The sequence below is a fragment of the Malaclemys terrapin genome, chromosome 4 (assembly GCF_027887155.1).
Source record: "Malaclemys terrapin pileata isolate rMalTer1 chromosome 4, rMalTer1.hap1, whole genome shotgun sequence".
Lineage (NCBI taxonomy): Eukaryota > Metazoa > Chordata > Testudines > Emydidae > Malaclemys > Malaclemys terrapin.
Genome location: NC_071508.1, coordinates 108,317,183 through 108,343,510, shown reverse-complemented (window position 1 = coordinate 108,343,510; position 26,328 = coordinate 108,317,183). Strand labels below are relative to the sequence as shown.

The 26,328-nt window shown below is 40.7% G+C and overlaps 1 protein-coding gene across 1 annotated transcript; it reads right to left on the bottom strand.

The window, feature by feature from the left end:
• Positions 1 to 252: 252 nt before the first annotated feature.
• Positions 253 to 25,757, bottom strand: PAX9 (paired box 9). The gene is made up of 4 exons (XM_054024783.1): positions 25,597 to 25,757; positions 24,214 to 24,840; positions 20,927 to 21,066; positions 253 to 4,267 (listed from the first exon to the last, which is right to left on the bottom strand). The coding sequence occupies exons 1-4, from the start codon at positions 25,598 to 25,600 to the stop codon at positions 4,013 to 4,015; spliced, it is 1,026 nt and encodes a 341-aa protein (XP_053880758.1). The 5' UTR covers positions 25,601 to 25,757; the 3' UTR covers positions 253 to 4,012.
• Between the last annotated feature and the right edge of the window lie 571 nt (positions 25,758 to 26,328).

Genomic DNA, 26,328 nt, shown 5'->3' with positions numbered 1-26,328 from the left:
TGCATTCTCAGCATTTTCAAACATTCTTGTACTGACATGCACACAGAAAATGTCTCTTTTGTCTGGATTTGACCACACTGATATCTCAAAGCTGTGTTACTTCAGTAGCTAAAGCCAACAAAATAAGATATGTTCCTTTTTGTACTTTTATTACAATTCCTAGGCAAGTATTCCTCATTTGATCATTTTATCATCAACCCATACGCATGTAAGAGTGAGTGCTTGGAACATTTTGAAAAAAGAAAAACAAAATACATTATAATTATTCTTTTATTAATTTAGAGCATTCAAAATATAAAAATAAAAGGCTTTTAACATTTAGTATATACATACACAGCCTTCTGTTGTACATCCTTTTCAACATGATTTATTAGTTTTACTTATAGTTCAGCTTGATCTTTTGATAAAACGAGGACCATTCGCAGAAAACATGGAATCTTTTTTTTTTCTCAAATGTGTCTTTTTAACCTCTTCAAGCCCACACTATTCACTATTCCTGGTGCTCCACTAGGCTTCTCATTTGCACTAAGGACATTTTACACCACCACTCTGGAAACATAGTATAAACAAGTATTAAGTCTCATTGATTTTTGAAAGATTTGGGTACTCTGAGAATGCAGGATTGGGCCCTTCATGTGCATAGCGTGGGGAAATATTGTTGACTATTAGAGGACTAAATTCTGCTCTCATTTATGCTGGTGTAAATCCATATTAACTCCACCTGGATTACTCCAGATTTGCATCTGTGCAATTGAGAACAGACTTTGACCCATTTATCAATAAAATAAAAATGGGGATTTAGTTTTTAAAAGTGATTTAAAGGTGTTATGTCATTAAGCTAATATGTACCATCTTTCAGTTTAACCAATATGTATATTCTGTAAGAAAAGTCCTTGGACAAAGAAAAATTCTGCATGGTAATTTTACATTAAAAGACATGTTAACCTCCCTCGCACCCCAAGAAGCAATTATAAATAGCTCAATATGGATCAACATCAGATATCTTTACTCACCTTGAGTAGCACCTTACTCCACATATAGTCCTACTGACTTCCCACTCACAGAGTAAGGTATTATTCATTGTGAGTAAATGTATCGAGATCTGGCCCTAAACAAAAGAATGCAGATACAGGGGGGAAAGTTTGTCATGAAGTTGCATTTCCACACAAGGAATAATTACTTTGGGCCATATCCTCAACTGAAGTCAACAGAGCTTAGACCAGGATCTGAGGATCTGACCCTTTAAGTATAATTTAAAGACACACTCATGCCTCATGAGAAAGCAGATTCTTATTTCAACTGGGACACCATCTTGGACTCTATGGATCAGAAAAGGAAGAGTATCAGCCTTTTGAAACAAGGGCATTTTTATCACAGATCTGTTAATGCTTTGGGATGGAAAATCTGTAGTTCAGGAAGGCTTATCCTCTTTTTGTCTTCCTTTCTTGGGCGTTGTTTTTGTTAGTATGTTGCTGATTACAGATGGGCTTCTTAATTCAATGTTTATAGTATCTTGTCTAAGAATTAGTTTAAAAGTTAAAAAACTTGGAAAATATGACATGTTGCCAAGAAAATCTTTTATTAATCATTTTCTCCTATTTTTTTCTTCTCCCTTTTAGTTTTTTAATAGGGAGTTTGCCTGTAATTAAGATGCCATTATCTTTAACATGGAATTAAGGATCTCTGAGCCAGATTCTGACCTCAGCTGCAATGGCATAAATATGGAATAATTCCATTTAAGTCACTAGAGTTTTACCAATGTAAAAATGGTACGAATGAGAGCAGAATCAAGCCCTCTCAATTCAACAAAGCACTTACGAATATGTTTAAATCACATTGCCTTCAGTGGACCTTAAGCATGTGCTTAAAATTAAGTGCATATTCAAATGCTTTTCTGAATAGAGATGGATTTAAGCACATTGTTAAAGATAAACTGCTGAAGTCCTTTGCTGAATTGGGGCCTAACTCAGTGGACGTTTTGCTGAATTCCAGGATCTTTGTTTCTTTAGGGCCAGGTTATATCTGTGTTCTGTGTGTAGAAGTCCTAATGATTCAACTGGCTTTTTATGCAAAGATCAAAGCTAAATACAGCCCTTAGAGTCCATCTGCCCTGCTGATTCTTCCTAATCTGTAGTCCTTGTTCTGTTTATGAAATTACAAATGGTTACTGTGGAAATATGTTTTTCTGAAAGCTTTCCACAAAGTTTCAAGCTGCTTGTTAGGCCCCGATCCTGCAAAGACCTAAACACTGTGAACAATCCCATTGATGTTAATGAACTACTCAGAGTATGTACCTCTGTGTAGGATTGCTGATCATAAGGCATATGTAACTATTTACTCATTATTTCCTTTACAGTGCCATGGAAATCTGCCTATGGCCATCTGAGTTATAAATAAAGCTTGAAATTCCCATAGTAGGTACTGGATTTTATTGTGCCATTGAAACAATGTTTAATATAGATAAGAAGAAATCAAGATGATGTAATTAATGCAGTCTTTTAAAGTCTATATCTAGTGATGTTCTTTTAAGTTATTGCACAAGAATTCTAAAAGTACACAATATATTAATATTCTATTAAGGATATGAAATGTCACACCAATTTTCAAATCTTTCTCTTTCATGCATGTGTTCCACACATGTCTGGAAGCATGTGGAAGACTTATTGGAGTAATATTCAGAACTTTATTATTGCCCATGGAAAACAGGTAAGTTTGAAAAGACCAAAATATTAGCTTTTGGGGGGTTAATGTCAGGTAGAAAATTTTAAAGCAAAATTATTGGGACAGAATGCTTGCCAGTAGATACAGAAATGCCAAAAGGGAGTTTAACATTAAATAAATTTGTATTTGTCGGACCACCACCAGCATACCTACGAGTGAGACGTGTTTATGTACAACAATGTAAACTTTACCGGGAGCCATTTTTACATTCATTAAAGCAGAAATTTTAAGACAGCTTTTTCTGTTAAAAAAGTTACAACATAATCTTGGGGCTGAAATTGCTGAACACGGGGAAGCCAACAATGACAGTACAGTTTTGTTTCACAGTGGTTTTGTTAACTTAAATTTCACATTAAACTTAAGCTTCTAAATCACTTTCCTCTACAGTTCTTGGTTTTGTTCAGCTATTTTCCACCTGCTTCTCTTTTGTACACTTGGCACATGTGTGGTTGTGTCATGACTCTGGGAGATGGGTATGACTTGGGAGAGTTATTTGGTCAATTGCCTTTGAGTCCTCTGCAGAAGAAACAAAATGTCTTTCTTAAGATGTTGAAGCCTCCACTGTATGCACAAAACATATCAAAAGAACTGTCTCAACCTCAGGTACCTAAGGCTCTTGCCACCACCAAGCAAGAAACAGAAACGACCTAGAAAGTCACTTTTTAACATCAAAAAAGAAGCAGAAATGTACTGTGGAATGGAAACACGAATGCTGTTCAAAGCTTATATTTACAAATAGATAGAAAATACAAACACCTTACTGTTTTTGTAACAGGATGAAATACAGGAAGAATGTGAGAGCCACATATTGCCTTGATAAACAAACAAAAAAGAGCAATATCTTAACAATAACAGTGGATCACTTAACCTCGTCGATAAAGGATTTGTTCTCTAGAGACAGATCATCAGCAAATAGCTTCTCTTTGGTCACTTTTGTTGATTAGAGGCATAACATATCTTTCCCTATTGATTTTTCTTTATTGATTTTTACACAATCTCAATGACAATTGCACATTTAAAGAGTTTTTGTTGACATAGAATAAATATGGGTGGTTTTACCAATGAAAGTCCCATGAGCCCTTTGAGGGATGTAAGATCTTCTTTACTTAAAACAGTGCAAGGGCAACAACCCATGGATCAGTTTCTTAAGTTGTTTTGGCTAGTTCAATCCAAAAATTTTGTGGGAGAAAGGTCAGGGGGAGAAATCTGTAAATGTCACCAACACAAAAGATCAGTCTCTGAGCCAGGGAGGGGAGGAAAAAGGTTGAGTTGTTCTAGAATGAATTTCATATCAGAGAACAGAGGCTGTGACGGAGTGACTACCTTCTCGGGCTGTCTGCATGCCCTTGAATGCCAGCGACGCAGGAATATCACAGTTGTGAGGGGAAAGCGGAGTGCCTCCAGCATGCTGCCAACCATGGCCTGTCACATAACCAGAAGGGGCAGCACTGTATGTCATGTAAGGTGACACCTGGGCTGGTGTAGGGTAAGGCGCCATAGTTGGTGCTGAGACAAAACCACTGACAGTTGGAAGACCATTTGGTGCCTGAAAGGGAAAGAGGGAAAAAAAGTTTCTAAAATATAAAGATACATTTTTTTCTGCTTCAGAAAGAATGAACTCCTAATAATCATGAATTTGTACACATGTCTATATAGCCAGTGGGCAGGATACTGGAGTGAGAGAATAAAGAGATTTTGGTTCTATACCTACCTGATTCTACCACTGACTTGCTGTGTGACTTTAGACAATTCACTTCAGCTTGCTTTGGGTGAACTCCTGGTCCTATTCAAGTCAATAGCAAAATTCCCATTGAATTCAGATTTCACCCTTTGTGCCTCAGTTTTCCCATCTGGAACATGGGGATAATTATACTTACCCGCCTTTGTAAAGTATGTTTAGATATATGGCTGAAAAGTGATATCTATGTGCATAGTATTATTATTCATGGTGTCTTTTTAAGCCTGCTTCTTCATCTTTGGGATCTTCTCTTGCAAATGATCTTTACTCATAACTCCCATGAACTTCAATGGGACTTTTGTGAGCAGAACAATTACAGGGCACTTGCAATAGCCTTACCATTTTTCCTAGGTGTTTATATAGGCTGAGGGCAGGGGTGCTGGAACAACTTTTATAGTGGGAGTGCTGAAAGCCATTGAACCAAACTGTAAACCATGTGTATGATGGAAATCACTCAAGCCCGGGGGTGTGACGGCTCCCTTAGTTCCAGCACTTATGGCTGATGGTAAGAATTTATATTTAAAATAAAAAGGGAGAGACATTCAGTCTGTCACAGGAGGAATTCACAAGGGAATGCCACGCTTTTTAAATGAAAAAATGGTCAATGTTTTAATTCACACACTGCAGATCCCTCCTTATCAGAGTACATGCAAAGCAAAGTCATTTATCTTGCTCAGGTTTTGATTCATGTAGTACTATTTTATGTGTCAGTGTTATTTTTTTCAGGAAGGAAGTTTTCTATTCGAATATAAGGGCACTGCATATAGAGTCCTAATTCAGCAAAGCGCGTAAGCATGTGTTGTTTTTCAATTCACTGCAATTAGATTTAAGCACAGGCTTAAAGTTAAGCTCCTTTGCAGAATTAGGGCCAAGTTGTGTAACAGATGTAAGAAAGGGGGCAGACTTTTGTTTTGGATAAAACTTCACATAATGTTAATTTCTACTTTGCCTATTTTTCTCTTCTCTGGATTTCATCTGGCCAAATTTCAGATTTATATCCACATTTTAGGTCTTTCTAAATTGTAAAGGTCTGGTTATGATCTCACATATATATATTTTGCACCAGTGTAACTCCATTAGGACTGATTTTCCTGCCTTTTACATTAATCAAATTCAGGAGTGAATCCACTGAAGTCAAATTAAAGTTTTACAGCAGTAAAACCAGCATGAGAGAGAGGAATCCAGCCTTGTGTATTTAAAAGGCATATTAACACAAATTATACAGCTGTGGAAATAACATTGGTTTTTTTTCAAATTTATAAATGTTTAACTGAAACTGAATTTGCCATTTTTTTCCAAATCTAAATTTTGATCTGAAATTCAACCCCAGTTAATGTTTTGGTATCTGAGGGCTCCCATGCCTGCTCTGGTGTTATAAAAATCTCTTCTTTACCAGGTTCTTGGGCTTTTCCTAAAGGTAACAGAAAGCACTTCACCATGCCAGAGTGACACAGGCAGGGGAGCCCTTAGATACGTATTATAAAGCTCTGAAACACAAAGATACATAATGTGACTATAAAATGGGGGAAGGAAATTGTGCCTGACAGGGATCCAGGGGGTAGAAGAGCTCTGAGAATTGTCCCTCATGGAGTTTCCTCTGAAACTTGCTTCTGATGAGCATGTGGGGCTTGCCCACCACATGGAAAAACCAGGGCATCCATCCCTCAACTCCCATGAAACCACAAACCATGGATATCCTATGCCTCTGTACTGGCTCAGGAACCCAGTGAGTCCCTCACAAGTCCCCAGTCAGTATAGCTGAAGCTGCACTGCTATGGAAGTCCAGGGGGCTTCCTCTGGAACGCTCCCCTTTAAAAGTATGAGTGGCTCTGTGCAGAAGTTATACCACCAAAGTCTATATTACCTTTTCAAGGATTCCCCACAGATTTTGGAGGGTGACGGGTGTCTCCCACCAATCCCCCACTTCACTCTCCTCCCCCACCTTCTGCACAAGCCAAGTCAGATTCCCAATAGTGTGCCGGTCTGGGGGAACAATTGGGCTCCAATTTTGGGAAGGAAGGAAGACAATAGAATGTTTATCATCTGCTGTACAGAATATCATTCTATAGAATGTTCTCAGAGAATGTCTCAAACACTGGCTGCTTCTCTTTGTGCCTCTTAAAATATGTTGAAGATTCTACAGTATGAAGCATTATCTTACTTGGGGGCGGGGGGAGAGGTGATTAGAATTCAAAGGTGTCATTCAAAGATGTGCTCTGATACTTTGTCATTTCCATATTAATGCGCTGTTTGATTTACAATGATTCTTTTCACACCACTCACACACCATTAAAATAATTATGCTTGGTAGCAGTGTAACTTTTGGTCTTCAAGAACCACTGTCTGTTGGGTCTAGTCCTACAGGCTTTGCCTAGGCAAAATTGTAATTGAAGTCAGTGAGAATTTTGTCTGGACTGGCACTCCAGAACTGAATACTGTGTATTGTGTGAGGCAAATCTGGCATTGTAAGTAGAATTGGAACCAAATAAAATATGCCACATGTCATTAAAATAAGTTTGTCAGGCATTATTCAAGGATAGGTGACTGCATGTCTTTTTGATAAATGCTTAGGCCCAAATGCACACATTTCATTTTCTTACATATCCTTTACATTGGCCTTCCCTAGCATGATACCATGCCAGTGAATAAAACAGACAGCCACGGATTTTAATTATTGGAAGGGTTCCAGCCTTTTATTGAATTACACTGCATATTTTACCTGGGTGGTTCATTAACAAAATTTAACTACAGATTCATTCATTTTTATAAAAGATAAATAATAAAAATATACCCTGATTTTGTATATGTCAAATTAAGCCTGCATGCCCCCACCCCTTTTCTTAAACCCCACCATTGATTATTTGATATATTTTAATATTACCCAAATACATTGCTTTGGGATTTAAAATGTAATTGCAGTAGTGACTTGTAGTCCAATATGGAGCCTTTCACCTGTTGGTCACCAGTTCCAATCTTTCCTAGGGGTTGATAATGACTGAAAAACTGTTATCATCTGATGACTCTTTGATTAAATGAATTGGCCTCATTTTAGTTCCTAACTAACCAGTCTTTATCTTATAAAACCATCATCACAGTAGGCACTAATTGGCACTCTAATCCGAAGTTTCAGCAAAGAAACCAAGGACCAAACTGTCATGGAAACAGGTCTACCCTCCAAATTAGGTTTGAGTCACATAGGTGGGGCCAGGGCCGGCTCCAGCATTTCTGCCGCTCCAAGCAAAAAAAAAAAAAAAAAAAAACCGCGATCAGCGGCAGTTCAGCGGCAGGTCCTTCGCTCCTAGAGGGAGTGAGGGACCTGCCGCCCCCGAATTGCCGCAGGTGCCGCCCCTGTCCCTTGGCCGCCCCAAGCACCTGCTTGTTAAGCTGGTGCCTGGAGCCGGCCCTGGGTGGGGCAGTGAGAGGAAGCTTTCATTGATGCTGCCTGTATTCTGCATTGGATGGATTAACAGAGAGCTTGAATCTCCATCTGTCAATCCGGCACTTCTTACAAGCCCTACATTCACTTACAAATAAATGGAAGGGATTATATTCCATGACCCTGTATGCATTGGACGAATAATTCAACCTGTGTATTTCAATAGGAGGAAATGAACACCAAAATCCAAATATATATAATTAGGAGTGGGAGAACCCTGTGGTGTTTATGGGTTTGCAAAACCTTTAGAACTTTGTTTAAGGACTGAGTTTTATGAAACTTTTTTAAGTTTCAAAAATATTTTTCTCTTAATTTAAACCGTTGTTTTTCAAGGGAAATTTAATTTTAAAAACAAATAAATGTATTTCTAACTGAATGGAAACCTGTGCTATACAAATAATAAAGAAGCTCGTTGGAAGGTAATTACTGCTCTGTTTCTAGGAAGACCCGGGGAAAACATTTGCTTTCCAATGTTGCATCTGCCCAGAACTCATGTTTTGCAAGAGTGAAATGAAACTAGAACCTCAGCAGTTCTGAGTTATGTTCAAAACATAGAACCCGCGATTTTCTAGTGGTTTGTAAATTTAGCAAAACAAGTTCTCTCAACTGTGCTTGTAAGATTCAGGCCTGATTCTGTTCTGGCTTCCACCAAATTTACACAGGTCCAGCTCCACTGAGTTACACCTGATTTACACCAGTGTAACTGAAAGGAGAATCAGGTCCATAATTTAAAAATAGTTGGCCACATAGCACTTCAGCTGTTGCAATTCAGAATTTCTCCACTGAAGTCAATGGAGCTGCACTTATTTTTGCCAGCTGAGGATTTGGCCCAATCATTTTATTTGATTATATATATATTTGAGATTACGTTGGGGCCAATGACTGACACTTGACTCTCAATAATCTTTGGAACAAGTAGCTTACATTGGCCATCTGGCCACTTAGGGTATGTCTACATTGCAACTAAAAACTCGCAGCTGGCCCATGTCAACTGACTTGGGCTCATGGGGTTCAGACTAAGGGGCTGTTTAATTAACAACATGGGGCAGTCCCAGAGCTCGGGCTCCAGCCTGAGTCAAATGTCTACCCTGCAATTAAACAGCCCCTCACTTAACCCAAGCTCTGCAAGCCTAATTTGGCTGGCCTGGGCCAGCTGCAGGTGTCTAATTGCAGTGTAGACATACCCTTAAGAATCAACCCTATTCCTACTGAAGTCAATGACAAAACTCCATTAACTTCAGTGAGGCGGGGTTGGCCTCTAGCTTGTGTTTTCTGAGGAGACAAAGAACAAACACCTCGGACAATCTCTCCTCTTTACCTCACAGTCTCCACCATCTCCATTTGATGGGTTTCATTTGATGGGTTTCATTTTTTCCAGTCTTGGCCTTGAGCCAAATTTTGCTCTGAGTTACCCCAGAGTAAATCCAGAGTTCCACCAGTGAATGATTCCTATCACTTTTACTTGATTTAATCCTTATCCGTTCTCGTCTTACCCCCTTGTTTGTCTGTTACACCTATGTTTTATGGGTGCCTGCTTTATTCCCTGATCCTGCAAAACCTTCCTCATTGAATTCTATGATCATAAGCTTTTTAGAGCAGGAACTGTGTCTATTTAAAATTTATGCAAAATACCATGCAAAGTTATGGCAGTACATTCATGTCTGTTACTGTAAATCATAATATTCTGGATGGACAATGTAAGTGGTTATTATTTTGATAGAGTTGCCTCCATTATTCTGTCTCATCAACCCATTGTTCTGGTGCTTGCTGTGATATTCCATTAGGCTAAGGTGTTTTTGGAGCTTTCATTCTGAAAAGGTGTTTTAAACATCTATGAAAAACAAATTGTAACTTCCTTGAGAAACAACATTTTTCATGGGCAAACGGTGCCTTCCTCAACTACCTCAACACTAATGAGCTCGATCCAGTAGTCTTGCTTCAAACCAAATTTCCTCGCTGGAATCAGTTGGAGTTTTGCCTGTATCAGGTCAATAGGAATGGACCCCTGGTAAACAGTGCTGCTATCTCTCAACTGTAATATCAATGTGGAAGTAACGCCTCTCTTTGGAGCTGCAAACTTCACATATTAACATTATCCTCCAGTGCAGAGCCATCTCCCAAAAGCAAACTAAACAAACTATCAAAGGTTTCACACTAGTGTTACTAAGAGCAGCAGTTAGCCTTTAGAATGGAGTGTTGCCAGCAGCCTTAATTATAGGCACGCTACCGTAACTCCACAAATAAGACATTTTCTCACTGCTCATTTTTCAAAATGAAAAGCTGGAGCAATTTCTGCAAACTGGAAATGTGCATCCAATGTGCTGAAAACACATTTGCAAAGTAGCTGCTGAATGAGTAAATTTTTCCACAGCAAAGGAAAACTACAGCAGAGAGCACGGCTGCATATCTCGTCTTCCGAGAGTAAGAGTAACTCATCTTAAATGCCCCAAATATGTTTAATGTACTTCATGATGTACATATAACTAGTCAGAGAAGTTACAGGAATATGACTAGAAGCAAACTGTAAATATAAAGGAAGCAAACATGCTAAATCACTCCCTTTAATTGGATGGTAAATATGATTTATAAATCAAGCAAACATAAGGGATCCCAAGGGTCGGGTAAACAAATTTTCCATGTAAAACATCATCAGCAGGTATGTAATGGAAATCTCTTTTAGGAAAGTGGATTGCCTAAAGATGCAATTAATACACATACATTTCTTCTAACCTTTTAAAATAAATAACATAAAATAATATTTTGGTTGTGACTGTAGTTAATAGAATTAGGGCTAAATTCTGCAGTCATTACTAAGGCCTTTGGCATCAGTGGGAGAAACTACATGATCCTACAAACGTTCACAAACGTTCCATTGATGTTAATGGGGATACTCATGTGAGTCAGAATTATTTGCAGGAGTAAGAGTTTACAGAGCTGAGCTCTAAGTAAGGACTGCAGTACTTGGCCTTCTTACGATAAAGCTCTTCATAAAAGAATGTTTCTGAAAAATAATTTTGACCACAAGTTGTGTCCAGATATGCATGAGTGGATATGTACAGCCAGATAAACATGAATACATATGTATAGCCAGATATACATGAGTAGTCTAGTTAGAGTGGATTCTGCAACCCCATATTTGCTGAGTTTTCATTATTATGCTTGATTCAAAAATCTATGTGTATTTTATAATGTAGTGTATCCAGCATACTAGAAATAGTTACCTTTACTAGACACGCTCCTGTTTCCAACTGAAGTCAAAGGTCATTAATTTCACTGGGAGCCGGATAAGATTTATTTTAAAAACTGGAGAAAGAAATTTTCATTAAACAACTTCAATGTTCAAAAGAAAATTTCAACCTGAAGAGAATGTGGATTATCTAGTAGGAGGTAGAACATTGTCTTCAAATATATTACCTCAATTTCAGTATAGTAAATATATTAGACTGCAATACATTTGAAATTATATTATTTAAAAATTCTAACAGTGTAAGTGTGGTAGCTTTAGACTTGGTTTATTGCTCCGGGGAAATGTAAGTGCACTGATTTCCAAATTATCTGGCTGTGAAAACTGAAGAGAACTCTTCAGGAGCTGGGATTTAGTTGGCTTACTCTTTATATATAAATGACATGGAGCAGGGTTAACAATCCTACATTTGAATTGAACAGAATTATTCACATGAATAAAATTATGCACATGCTTAAATGTTGGCAGGGTCAGGGTCCAAATATTTATTTAACTAGCTGTCCACACACAGTGGATATCTCTGAAGTGAGGTCATTTTTTCACAAAACTTTACTGTCAGTTTAGGTTCACGGTAACTAGAATTCAATATGCAGTGTTTTGTAATGAAACTCCAAGAGACATTCACACTACTTCATTATAAAATGTGGTCCACTCTCTTAATAATGAGCAGGTTCTACCCTCTATATTTAATGCACTTTTTTATTAACTTAAAGTTGTTTCCTTTTTTTCATAGATAGCTCCAGCTGCACCAAATAACACATAAAGTTGGATCAGACTAATTGAATTTTGTAACTACAGTTGTAATATTAATCAAGACATATCTTAATTATGTTTGGTTATCAAATTCCAAGTCTGAGTCTCTTTAGGGGAGCAAAAAGCTGCTCTCGGAAACAGTAATAATAAATTTGATTTGCACACCAACAACAGCCCCCTCCCAAAGGTTCCAGGGGCTCTGCACAAAATCACCAAAACAAAATATAACAGAAATAAAAGTGAAAACACCTTCTTTAAAAGCCAAACACATTAAAAACAGACCCAAGGAGGCCATGACAACAACAATGAAGTAAAAGAGAAATAAAGGAGAACTGGGTAACACATATGGGACCCAATAATGGTCATATAAACAAAACAAAACTTATTTTTTTGGAGGCGAGAGAAAGGGGATTTAATACTGTCAGGGTGTTTTGTTTTTTGTTTTTTTCTAGAAGAGAAATGTGGATTTCATTGTGGAGTGGAGTTCACACTTATAGTCCACCACAGCTAAGATCAATCATAGAAATGTATGACTGGAAGGGACCTCAATCGCTCATCAAGTCCAGTCCTGTGCACTGAGGTAGGACAAAGTATTATTTAGACCTGAGCAGAGTGTGTCTAATCTGTTCAGAAAAACTTCCAGAGACAGAGATTCCACAACCTCCCTAGCTAATTTGTTTCACTGCTTAACTACCCTTACAGTTAGGAAGTTTTTCCTAATGTCTAACCTAAATCTCCCTTGCTGCAATCTAAGCCCATTACTTCTTGTCCTGTCCTCTGTGGTTAAGGAGAACAATTTATTACCCTCCTCTTTATAACAACCTTTTCCATATTGGAAGACTGTTATCATGTTGCCCCTCCGTCATCTCTTTTCTGGACTAATCAAACCCCATTTTTGTTCAACTTTTCATTGTAGGTCATGTTTTTAGACCTTTAATCATTTGGACCTGTTGCTCTCCTCTGGACTTTCTCCAATTTGTCCACGTTTCCTGAAGTGTGGTGCCCAGAACTGGACACAATACTACAATTTAAGCCTTATCAGTGCTGAGTAGAATGAAAGAATTACTTTTCATGTCTTTCTTCCAACACTCCTGTTAATACATCCCAGAATGATATTTGTTTTTTTGCAATAATATTACATTGTTGACTCATCTTTAGTTTGTGATACACTATAACCCTCAGATCCTTTTCTCCAGTACTCCTTCCTAGGCAGTCATTTGTATTTGTGCAATTGATTATTCCTTTCCTTGCATTTGTCCTTATTGAATTTCATCCTATTTATTTCAGACCATTTCTCCAGTTTGTCAAGATCATTATGAATTCTAATTCTCTGTCCTGAATCATATGCTAACATAAGACATGACAGTGGCATTCTTAAAAGGCAGGTGACATATGAGCATTGTACATTCGCTCCAATGTGCATTTTCAGTTCAAAATCCAATTTACAGAACAGGATATCATATAAGTGGAGGTCATTCTCCTTTGAAACTATGGTGAATGCTCTACCAATACTTAAGATGGATCTAGTAAACCTACAGACCCCCTTTGATGCAAAGTTATATAAAATTTTCTAAAGGAATTCTATATGCTTTAAGTTTAAAACTCCAGCCTCAACTATGGAACTGCAACTGGCACCTCAATGAAATCTATATAATATATGGCAAGGAATTAATGTTTTTCTTGTCTACATTGATAGATAAAAGTGTATTGTTCTCACAAGTTCTATAGAAAATATCTACCTAACATAGCATATTTAACAATATAGTCAGACCACACTGGGGTCAGCAGGATGGAGAAAATAAGGGAGTAGGGGCTCCCTCAAGACTTGCTGGCTCATAGAAGTGGTGGGAGAGCTACTAATAGTGCTAGTAATTTGCCCTCCCAGTGGAGACCCATCACCCAAAGACAGCATTCTCATTGTCCAGCAAGGTTCCAAGCTTGCAGGGGAAATTATCAGGTGCTGGCAAACTGATGAGGTTGACATCAGAGCCCATTGCCTGTGACTGGGAATACAGGCAATCCCCATTGGCTACCCAATTGCAGCTGTAAAGCACAAGGTATAGATTCCTGTCTCCATTCTCCTGCACTCCAAACACAGGAAGGCTTACGGGATGGGTTTCTAACAAATTCCCATGTTTCTAAGGATCTGGTCCTGATGAGGATCCCTCAACACTCAAGCTCCTCATTCCTTCAGAATAGGTGCCATGATCTTGACTACCGTGACTGAGTTCCCAGACAGTGATGTCCAGGCAATAAGTAGCTGGCACTCAGGAGCCAACCTGGGTGCCAACCATTCACTCACCTCTCTGACTTTCTTTATTAGTTTCATCCCGGTGGAGTGCCCTGAAGCCATGTGGATTGTTGGGCAGGGCACTGTGTTTTGGGCGTGGAAGCAGGTGGCCAGTAAGAGGCAGGTCTCACAAATAGGATTCGAATGGGGTGCGATCCAGATCACCTGGGAAGGAATCAGGTGTATGTAGTGGGATCAGCTCATGCCGCTCATCCACAAAATGCAATGACATGGATGCCTAGACCTCATCATCATCCACCTTGGTGACAATGTCTTGATGGTGTGAACCAGTGTAGAGCAATTAATCAGAGTACAGCAGGACTGGTCATTCCCCAGGCCAGACTGTTCTGGTCTAAATTCCTCCCTTTTCAGGTGTAGTAGGCAGCATAATCCCTTCAGCTAACTGGGCAATTAGGAATTTTACTTGGCAAGGAAGCCAACGGCAACATGTTCTAAGTGCCCAGGACACTTGATGCCTGGAGAAAGTGCATTTCCAGGATATTAGCAGAGACTTGTTTATCCCTGGACCTTCACTTATGAATACAACTGTTCAAGGTCTGATTAGGAGTGGAGGATGCCAGCTAACTAATTTGGTAGTGGCAGTTTGTGGCAAGTAATCCTTGTAAGAGGGTCAGATAATAGGCCAAAACATTTAGGGCTAAATAGTCAGCTCATTCTTACTAGGGTCACCATTTTTTGTGGGTGCAAATAATTGTGGATGAAAATAATTAGTGGTGCTGTACCCACTGCACCCACAATACATTGTCCACTGTAACCAAAGAGTAGGATCTTAGATATTTACATGGCCTAAACTGTTGGTGCAGTTATTTGCCCTCTATGGCCCTAAAATGGAGGCCTGGATATGAAAGTCTCTCCAGTGTGATATAAGAGGTTGGAGTTCATGACCTCCCAATGTCAGTGCAATTGGGAGGAAGGAACCAGTTAAGCCTGAAAATACCAAAAGTGAATGTTCAACAGCTGATAAAGGTTTGGCTGTGGAAGTGAACACTCAATAGCTGATAAAAGGTTTGGTTGTGGGTGAGTGAAGCTCTCAGGATGAGAGCAGGGCTTCTTACATATTAGTATGCGTAAGCTCTAGCCATTAATAGTGTCTCTGATTTGCTAGAGTGGGGCCTCATTCAGGGCTGATCCAAAGCCCATTTAAGTTAGTGGGAGTCTTTTCGCTAACTGCAGTGGGTTTTGAATCAGATCTTAGAACAGAATTAACTTGCAGGATACCTGTACTTAGACACTAGTTCTTAATGTTGGCCTGTTAAGAAAGCAGCAGTCATTCTAGTCAAATGTGCATGTCTTCTTCCTGCAATATCCACGACAATAAATTCTGAGAAAAGTATTGTGATAATATTTGCCTAACATTCCACTACTTATATGTACACATAATCCAAATCCTTGCATTAATTATAGAAATGCAAATACAAACTTCCGTACTACTCAATTTGTGCTTCCGTAAAATTAGTCTATTCAAGACTTAGTCCTTTGAACATTGCAGTTTACAAACTGTTCATGCTTATAAAACATCTTCATTTCAAATGCAATGTACAAATGGAATTCTATTTATTTTAGCTCCACAAGGATTTCAATTAGTTTCCCTAAAACTGTGTATACAAGCGGCTTAACTCTGAAATCACTTTTCTTTAAATGCATGGTATATTCACTTTTTCATATCAATGTCCATAGACTAATTACTCTCACAAGTATCCCCAACATTTAATAAAGTATGTTTTCAGGCATATATGTGATTGTGTTGCTGAGTTTGGAGATGTGAAGCATTTGTGAACCAAAACTGTCATGTTCCCAGAAAAATCTAATTTCCGCTTCAGGTTCCTCTTTACTCAGACTGCGCTGTCTGCAAAGCTGCTTTGGCTACAAAAGTGTGTAAAACGATGCATTGGGAAAATATAATTCAAGTGCTTGCATACAATTTAAGACTGGGGGTATCTGTTAATTAAAAATCAATAGGAGCATTACAAGACATTTCTGTGATTTCCTACGGAACTTTTGATGCAAAATCAGAATGTGCCAGCCAAAGTTTTCAAGCTGTTGAAGTTCAAATATAGGACAAAGTTTTGGGCTCCAAAGACACAAGAAAATTATTAATGTGGGGAGCTTAAAATGTTGTACATGTGAAAGGTAGATTTTGTGTCAAGTGCATGTGACAGCATATTGGAAAGACAAAAAATCTGGAGATTTTTGGCCTGATTCTTTAGTCCTTACTCAGGCAAAATTCCCATTGATGTGCGGCAAGTGTGGAGTGAAGGGCAGTATGCAAAGGAGTCTCTGCACCATCTACATGTTGCAAAGGGACACTGCCTGTGCAAAAGACTGATACAGGAGTCAAGGAGAGTGTTGCCTGCATGATCTGGCCCATTAAAATGACTGTGTTGCTTATACAAGGATGGAACAAGTAAATATAGCAGAACTGTATAAAAAAACCTTATTTACGGCTCAATTCTGCCACCCTTTCTCACGTGGAGTGACTTTCCTTTGGGATACTTGTGAGTGAAGAAGCACTCCAAATGAGAAAGGGTCGCCGAATCAGCCTGAGGCATCTGTGTGCAGCATTCCCCACAGTGCAAGTGGTGAAAGGAGGAACCACAGCCTGTGTCTTACACATTGTTGTTGCGTAACAAATTATAAATAATGATGATCAGTAATAGCTGTATTCTCATCTCCCACTAAACCCTTGTTCAAAGTGCAGTGTGGCACATTCTCCGCACCCTTGTTCTGCAATTAGAACTCTCATTAGAGGCACAGAGCCTGATTCCCCACTGTTTTACTCTAATCTTAGGCCAGTGAAGCGCTATTGACTTTAGTTCTGTTGGCATAAAACTGGAGCACAGGGTTGAATCTATTATTTTAGACCAATCACTTCTGTTCTATGGGTGAAATTCCACATTCATCCCCCTCTGGATAGAGTTTCAATAAACAAGATTTGTTCAGGGAACCCCTTGGAATGGCATTCATCGAGTAGCCCACAGGCAGCGCACGTATTTCACTGTAGGCTCTGTGCAGTATGAATACTGGCTGAAACGTCTTACTCCATTGATTCTAGATACTTTGACCCTAGATCCACATAAGTGCAGACCCAAGGGTCTCTCCTCCTGCTTATGCCAGTCTACTCAGGCAGTTCCCCCTTTGCAACAGGTGTGGAGACACCTCACGGTCTTGCTGACTGATTTAACTGCCTCAGAATGTTTACCACAGACGCACCGTGCTAGGATGAATTTCAACCCAAATGAACAAACTGACAAGAAAATTGAGCATTCAATCTGAAATCCATTTTGTACCTTGTTGGAAAAGCTCTATTCAAACCACAAATCTTGTCAAAACTGCAAAAAAATTCACATTCTTCTTGGGCATTTATTTCCTTTTGAGAATATTCTGGGTCACAGAAGTAGCCAATGTATGAATTAAGACAGTTATATACATTTTAATGAATACTATGGTAAACAAGCAAGAACACTATACTGTAAGTAGCCCAGAATATAAATTAGAGCTTCCCAGAGACAGATTTAATCTACACATACTATTCTGGAAAAAAGATGTTTTTAAAAGTACTCAGCAGTACTTTTTATTTTATTTTTGAACATGCACAGCTCTGAAAATGACATTTTCCACAACTGCTAACTATTTTTTGGCCTTTCTATCTTGTGGACAATATACGTGTGTTAAGTGAACACAATTTTACTAACTGTAGAATTTGCCCCCATTTTTTTCCTACATTTTAAAAGTAATTTTTGTAGTCAACTTTTTAGGTTGTATGTAATGTTTAAATAATACTAGTGTTGTGACAAGAACATTTATATGCATATAAAACACATATATTGAAAGGATCAGATGTAAAATACAATTTCCTACGCTCGTGTGGAAAACAATTGTAAGGTTCAATTTATGTTACACTGTTGTTTAGCTCAACGGTTAAGGTGACTGAACACCTATCAGAAGCAGCAGTTTACAAGGCAAGGGTCTAATCCTGCAAATACTTCTCTGGATTTATTCACATGATAAAGTTACCCAGGTGCATAAGTGTTTGAAGGATCGGGGGCCTAAGCGATTATATACAGGGCTGTTCTTAAAAGGACAATGGCAAGGTATTTTTTGCTAACTTGTTTGCATATGCACTATTTATTTTAATAAAACTAGAAGCTTGGAAATTAAATTCATTCATTGAAGTTGATTTTATTAATTGCAACTCTTAGTTGGGCTGCTAGCATTATTTGTGATTGGGGAAAATAGGCTAGTTTTAAGAAAAGCATTACATAATCAGGAGTGTTGGAACAATTTTTATATTGAGGGTGCTGATGTCAAGCCAGGGAGTGCAGCACCACCCTTAGTTCCAGCACCACTGTACATAGTGTTAGCAAACATAATAAAAAGGTTGCTCACATTTGGGGCCTACCACGTTTTCCATTACATCTATACAGCTATGTTTTCAGAGGTGTTCATTCATTTTGTGAGCACTGGATTTCAGGTGCCCAACTCTAGACACCTTGTGCTTGATTTTAAACACGGCCAAGGACTCTCAGCTCTGAAAATCAGGCAAAAAGTGACTCAAATTAGACGTTCAAAAATTAAGCCATACAAATTTACTGAACACTTCTGAAAATGCTGCCCTCCAACAGTAACAAAATTTGAATATAGGACATGAATTTCCCAAAACAAAGTAGAACCACCCCCTGAATGAATTTCAGACTCTGCATAGAGAGCAGAATTAACGTGTTTTGGGAAATATGCTATGGTTTTGAAATGTATTTTTACTGTGTGTAAAAAATGTTAAAAATGTGCCACATGAGTCAGTCGTATTTAAGTCTGTTACATCTTATTCCTGGGGGCACGATTTGATCCCTTATCAGCAAATGTAAGTTAGACAACTGTTTCTAATATTGTTCACTAAAAAATTCGTAGGAATTAAATAGAATATTTAGGAGTCAAATTGCTTAACAATATAAAAAAGCAATGTATATACCCTGTTTCCAAGCTATTCGATCACCTGCTGAATATGGTGTGAATTTTCCATGTGTTTAAATGCATATTGGGAATGATTCTTTTTAAAGCAGTGAGTCTGAATTTTAACCAAGCTACCCTTAAAATACCTGGGGTCAGAAATCTAGCTTTCTTCTCTAGGTAAATCCACTTAGTGAACATCCAAATGTGAGGTGTATTTCTAGATGGACAGTAGGAAATCGGCCTCTGTCACTGCTGCTAGCTGTTCAGTGACAGTATGGAAGTTCAGGTAACTGACTTGCTGCTGCGAAAGCATCTCCCCCAAACCAGCTCACACATCCTGTGTGGGGAAGCCGTTGGTCGCTATACAAATGCCCACAAGCTGATCTGGCTACTCCCGGCTTCCCTGGGGACTGCCTGTGGGTGGCTTTCCCACGTTCCCAGCAAGCTTTGGGACGGCTATTTCTTTCTGATTCCTTGCAAGGCCAGGTCCTTGCTGCAGTGCCCCGGGTACAAGCAGGCTCTCGCGCTGTGGGGGCTGCAGTGGAGAGGGGCAAAGGGAGCGTGCGGCTGGGAAGCGGATAAAACGGGTCTCGGGTGTTTGCCGTGAATACGGAGCGGGGCTGGAGAACCCCCGTGCCCTGCTTGGAGCGAGCTCGGCCTGTTCGCTGGGTGGCAAAGCGGGCGCAGTGCGCAGAAGAGAGCGGGGACCTTTGTGCCAAAGGCAGGGGGAGGGGAGTTAAGATGTGTCTGGTTCCTTTTGGTAAAGGGCCTGTAAGCGCTGTAGGGGGCCCGCGGCGGTCCCCCAGCTGCCTAGGACTGGGGGGCAGGAGAGGGAAGCAGCTGGAGGCCGCCTGCTTAACACCATCCCCGAGATGTGTCAGGTCAGCATCACCCAGGAGCTCAGAAAGGCTCCCGGGATTTGCGCGCTCTCGGGCCCGACCCTGTGCCCGGGGGAGATTTCCCGGGGGCATCGCTGGAAGCAGGATCGGGCCCGAGGCCAGCTGGGTATTTCAGCCCGGCACCGAGGAGTGGCATCATGCAGTTCTGCCAGCAGCGTGAAGGGGCCCTTCCCCGGGGTTCCCTGTGAGGAAGGCAGAGTCCGCATCGCCCGGGCAGTTTATTCCCCCACCACCACCATTTGAGCGGGCCTTGGATTTGAGATTAAATCTGAAGAGTGCAGGCGCCTGGGCATTGGGCAAAGGCAGCTTGGTCATTATTATTATTTATTATTGCAGCGATCGGCTCATCCCCACAGAGCCTAGCCTGTGCCACATACAGCTCGACACCCCCGGGCCATGATCCCCTGGGAATCCCGCACGTGGTAACGAGGCGGATTGGGAAGCAGTGCGACTCCAGTCCAGGCTCTGTCAGCTGGGCTACGGTTTGTTTGTGGAGGAGAAGGGGGTCCTTGTTCCTGTACAGATCGTTATAATTGTTCTTTACCGGACTTTTTATGCACATTTAAACAAAGCAGCGCCTAACATGGCAGGGTACAAAGGAGGGATCGTACCAAAACCCAGGGCAGCCGCCCAGCCAGTCCTGGGAACCGGCCCAGTACAGAACCCAGCAGTGAATAAGGAGAGAGCAGCACATTGCTGAGATCTGGGACTTGAGACTGTAGCCAGGCTGAGCTCAGAAGCCTGTGGAGAGTTTGGGCCCCTCTGCAGCCAGCCATTAGAAATCCAGCCGGGCAACCTTCTTGCAGTCAGAAAGGAGGAAAGCTCCCCCACAGTGCAGCCCTCCCGCCTGAGGTTAGCAAGCGCTGTCTCTCTTTACCTGGCTGTACTTGGCCTCCTGCTCCAGGGAGCTCTTCTCGAGTCCATTCACAGCATGCTGGGCTGAAGGGGGGAAGCTATTTCTGCTCAAGCTGCTCCATTCTTCCACTTTGGGGCTGTGATAGGGCGAGCTGTCACTCACTGTTGGGAGACACCGGCACGGCTCGTTAGAGATTCCGAAAATGATCTGGGAAGTGCCAAGGCAGTGTGCTTGTGGCAGGAATTGCTATGTGTGATTACAGGCTGTGCCTTCCCCCTCACCACCAACACACACACACACCAGACATCTCTCTAAAACCAGTGGTTTCCATCATAGACAAGGTTTACACTTTGGTACAATGGCTCTCAGCACCCTCACTATAAAAACTGTTCCAGCACCCCTGCTCCTAGCAGGACCGGCTCAGCTGAGTGACAAATCCTCCCTATTTCTATCCACGCAATCAAGAAAAATAACCGATGACGCCTGAATGACACCACCGGACACCTATTTATAATATTTACAACAACTTGATTTCCTTCTTCTCCCAGAATAAAAAACGGTGGAGAAAACTGGGATCCATATATGCATCTCTCTTGCTTTATGAAGTTAAACCTCAAACATTTTAATAGCATTTCGATTTCTGTACTAAATAGACTGTACTCATCTTCCCCAAATGGCCAGAAACTGAGTTACCGCTTTCGGTATTTTGAAGGAGACTTCTGTTGCTTGTTTGGAAAACTGAGTAAGTCCCTATAAAATTTTATTTTAAAAATACTTGATGTGTAAATTGTATATCATGCCGGTAATTTACATATCTTTTTACATACATATCATCGCTGTACGTGTAAATTGGTGTGCATGTGTGTGTGTGTGTGTGTGTGTGTGTGTGTGTGTGTGTACACCTCTATGTGTGTACACCCCCACCCTGCCACTTCACGCTCTATAGAAAATCTGTTGGGTTTCTCTTTGGAGGTAGGGGTTGAAGACTGACAAACAGGAGAGACAAAGGGAAAGGAAGACGATAGGAGAAAAGATCAATCATAAGTTAGAGGAGCGAAACCTTCAAAGTTTCCTTTCCGTATGTAATCGAAATACAAAGAAACTCACATAGTATATACCGATTAGCACAAGCCCCGGGGTTGTTTCGAATCATTCATCATCACCTTTCCCTGACACCAGGTAATTTAGAGGAGAAAATTGCGTAAGAATAACTATGTGCTTGACATAATTATTTCCAAGGTAGATTTAACGGAACAATGTAACTTTTTTTCCAAAGGGAAAAGATAGCCGTGTTGTTCGCAACTCTAGCACTGCAGAATTATGAAAACACACACACACCAGTAAAAAACGTTTAAAAATAATTGATTTTAAACGCGTATGACTCTGCTAAGAATTCGCGGGGCTAGGGTGACCAGACAGCAAGTGTGAAAAATCCTGACAAGGGTGGGGGGTAATAGGAGCCTATATAAGAAAAAGACCCAAAAATCAGGACTGGCCCTATAAAATTGGGACATCTGGTCACCCTAGCTGTAACATTTACAGGCAACGAAAATTGTTCGTCGTGAACCGGAGTACTGAGGCGAGAATGGTTTCTCCTAAACCACCTCGACCCCGAGCTGGGAAGTATGCTTCCTGGGATCCCGAGCCTGTTCCCGCTGAAATCAAAAGCAACCCCTCCGATTGACTTGAGTGGGAGCAGAATCGAGCTCTCGTGTTAAACTGTTTCTGTTCAGAAGCTACCTCTCTAACCTCCTTGCAAGGGAAAATGCAGTCCATGGCATAAGCCTGAAGTTGTCTTAAGAAACTGAGCTCTCTCTGCGAGCCCCCTTTTCTGCTGATCTCACACTTTCCCATGAATAGGGGCTTCCTTTAAATGTCAGCAAGGTCAATTTATCCTACAAATCAAGCGCAAACAACCCTCGTATGCAGTTTCTGCTGTTCAGCAGCCCAAACGTTGGCTTGGGGGAGAGGAGAATGTATATTGTAGTAAATCTTGTAAATCCCAAAGTCTGAGATAGAGGAGGAAAGAAATCTATAAACACTCAATGGTACCTTAAGAGGCCCTGTTGCCAATATGATGTTAATAAAGGAGGAATTCATTAAAACCCTCTCAATTTCTAATTTAATTTTCCCTGTAATGTTCATTTCAGACATTCCACCCACCGTGGAATGAACATAAGCTAGCATGTATATTTGCTAAATCTAGCTCCACGCGCACATACGTTTGGTTTGTTTTTTTGTTTATGGGGGTTATATTTTGAATTTAACATGGAGAGGCTGTCTTTGCTTGTAAAAGCCTTCTAATACCAATGCATTTGGAGTGTTTGTTATACTGATATCTTGTGTAGTTGAAAACATGCAATGAAAATAGAAAGCCAAACTCCAGTTCCAAGATTAGGACCCAGAGAGAGCTACAGCCCAGAGTTATTTGTAAAATATGCTCTTTTCATCACATTTAATGTTTGTTACTTGACAAAAACTAAACTTGAAAATGTTCTTTTTTGCTGCAAATGGCAGAGACTTGTTCAGCGAGAAGCTACCGTTTCTAGCCAAAACAAAAGAAGGAGCGCAGAAGAAAAGCAGTCACTTGGAAAGGGACAAATACAAGTTAAGTATCAGTGGTTTCGTTTTTCTGGACCACCACTTCGGAGGAAAACAAAGTAAAACATAAGAATGAAAGCAATTAGGTGACATTTGAACTTCCTGTCTGAGCAAATTTGGCCTGATTGCGAAAACTAGAGAAACTGAATTTCTCTGTAATTTCAAGATGCTTTCACTTATGAATGCCTGATTTGGTACCAAATATACGTAATACACAGAAGGCATGCGAGATCATTATATCATTAATGACTGATAAGGAAGACATAGATGAGATATATGGTACTGAGAAAGAGAGTTAATGTGGACGTGCCATATTTTTTAGCCCATGCTGCCTGGTCTTCAGCTAAATTATCATTGCTAAAGTCAACATTTGCCATTGCATTATGTATTATACGTCCAAAAAACATAAGCCCATAGAAAATGTAGTAAAATGAGGCCTTGAAACATAAACCCTTATCATTATTTAATATGTTCCTGATCTTTAGTGTGTGCTGGAGAAAATAGCTCTATAATTTACAAACTATGGAGATAAATACATGAAATTATCACTAAACTTTGAAAGAATTGGAGACTTCCTGCTTTGAAACAGAAAAGTCAAAATAGTCTAAGAAAAATACTCAGAAATTAGGCGTTAAAGGACCCCGCTTTTGCTATCAACATAGTAGTCCTATGTGAGTAAGAAGTGTCTTCTTTGGCTCTTTTCTTACCTTGATCTGTTATGGACCTGATCCCCAGGATATCCGTGACCGAATGGGAAGAGGGCCAGGTCCTAGGCATAGCCATGGTGCTGGGGATTGCTGGCACTCCCGGCGGGGTTGGCACTTTGGCTCCTGCAGCAGTGATGGGGCTGGGATAGGAGTATATGTGGTTGTAAGGCAGAGCAGGCTGTGGAGGGGGTTGATGCTGTTTGTAAGATTCGTAGTGACCCTGCTGAGAGAGATTTCCAATTTTGTTCCGGAGGATCCGGCTGATGGAGCTGACCGAAGGCACATTGTACTTGTCACACACGCCATCCGCCAGCAGTCGGTCTCGGATCTCCCAGGCAAAGATGCCCGGATCTCTTTGTTTGTAGGTCCGGATATGTTTCACCACCGTGGGGGTGGTTACCCGAGGCTTGCTGCCTCCGATCGCCCCTGGTAGGATGGAGCCAGTCTCATTGTAGCGCGCCAGGATTTTGCTCACACAGCCATGGGAAACCCGCAGTTGTCGGCTGATGTCACAGGGTCTGATGCCCAGTTGGGCCAATTCCACAATCCGGAGCCGGATGGCATTGGGCAAGGGTCTGCCATTCACAAACACCCCTCCGAGCTGGTTCACTTCCCCAAAGGCAGGTTCTGCAAGCAAACACACACACACAAACACATTTGACACGGCAAACGCTTCACGGGGGGCCGTTTGAACCCACCCAACTATTAATCATCAAAACGCAGATGTCACCGGTTAGAGGGAACGCACCACGGTCACTTTATTTACAATGGTTTTAATCTAATGCGGCTGAATTTTTTTAAAAACAAACAAACGTGGCAACATTTTCAAAGCTCATTGATTTGTGCCATTAAAAATAGCCCGGGATGTACATTCCAGAGGTGAAAAGTGAGATCACACAAGCAGACAAGTCTCTTTATTTCCCCCCAAAAGAGAGGGGAAAGCCAGCAAAATTGGTGGCGTGAATTCTGCAAAAACATGAGAGGTGAGAGAAACTGAAAGTAGTAATTAAAGAAAAAGATAAATTTTAGTGCTGTTTGCGCCTGTTCATGCTTCTTTGTTAGCAGCACCACTAGCCCCACATTGCGAAGCAAACGTGTTAATTTTTAAACTGCTGCGCTATCGATGTCAGCAACAATATACAATGTGCCACACGGGCTCAAATCATCTTAGGCTCCAATCCTCCAGTACTCTCATAATAACATTAATAACAAACCAACCAGTCATTAGCTTGCTCCATTCTGTGCTGCTGACCCTTAACATGTTCCTACAACTTGTAGGAACACGAACAAAGTCAATAAGCAAATTGCGGCTGCACATGATCTCACACTGGTGCTCTCTCTTTTGACAGCCCTTGAACCCTCCTGCAGCTTCCAGCCACTTACCCATTGCGCTGAGCAGGACACCAATGAGACTAAGCTTCCAAAGGGGAATTTAACAACAGATTCAGTCTCCCGGCCTCCTGCAATCCCGGCTGGAAAAGTCCACGGGTCTCTCTGATTTCCACTCTAGGAGATAGCAAGAACGTAAGGAAAAAGGCTAAAAGGAAGTCTGTTTCCCGATGAAAGAGACTTGAGTTCTGCATTTCAATCTCACAGCAACGTGGGCTGGGCTGGGCTGGGCCGGGCGTCTCAGTCTATCAGTCACCAGAGGCACCCCCCCCCCCCCGAAGGGCGGACCCAAGGAAAAGAGGCCTCCCAATTGGTGCTCGATGATGATAGACAGCATAATCCAGGAAGGCTCTTCCGCTTTCTTTTGCAGGCATGCTCAGCACCTGGATTCCTAATACAATAGAGACGAATATTAAATACCTACGTAGTGGTAAGTCGCACAGAGAGTGCAATTAATATAGGAAATATGCGGAATAGTTTAATGATAGCGCTGTAGTAAGGCATTATTTTGTAGAAAAATCAATTGATCCTGTCTCTACCTGTGTATGAGATCTATTAGTTCAAGTTTACATACTTTCAAGGTTGGGAATACTTTTACTAGGCTATTGTCAACGGCGCCAATATTTTGGTCATATCGCTTTAGAGAAAGCAATCTGTTCAAAGTTTGTAGATACGCCTGCCTCTTAGTTCATTCAAGTTTTCCCTGGCTATTGCTGTATGCACAAT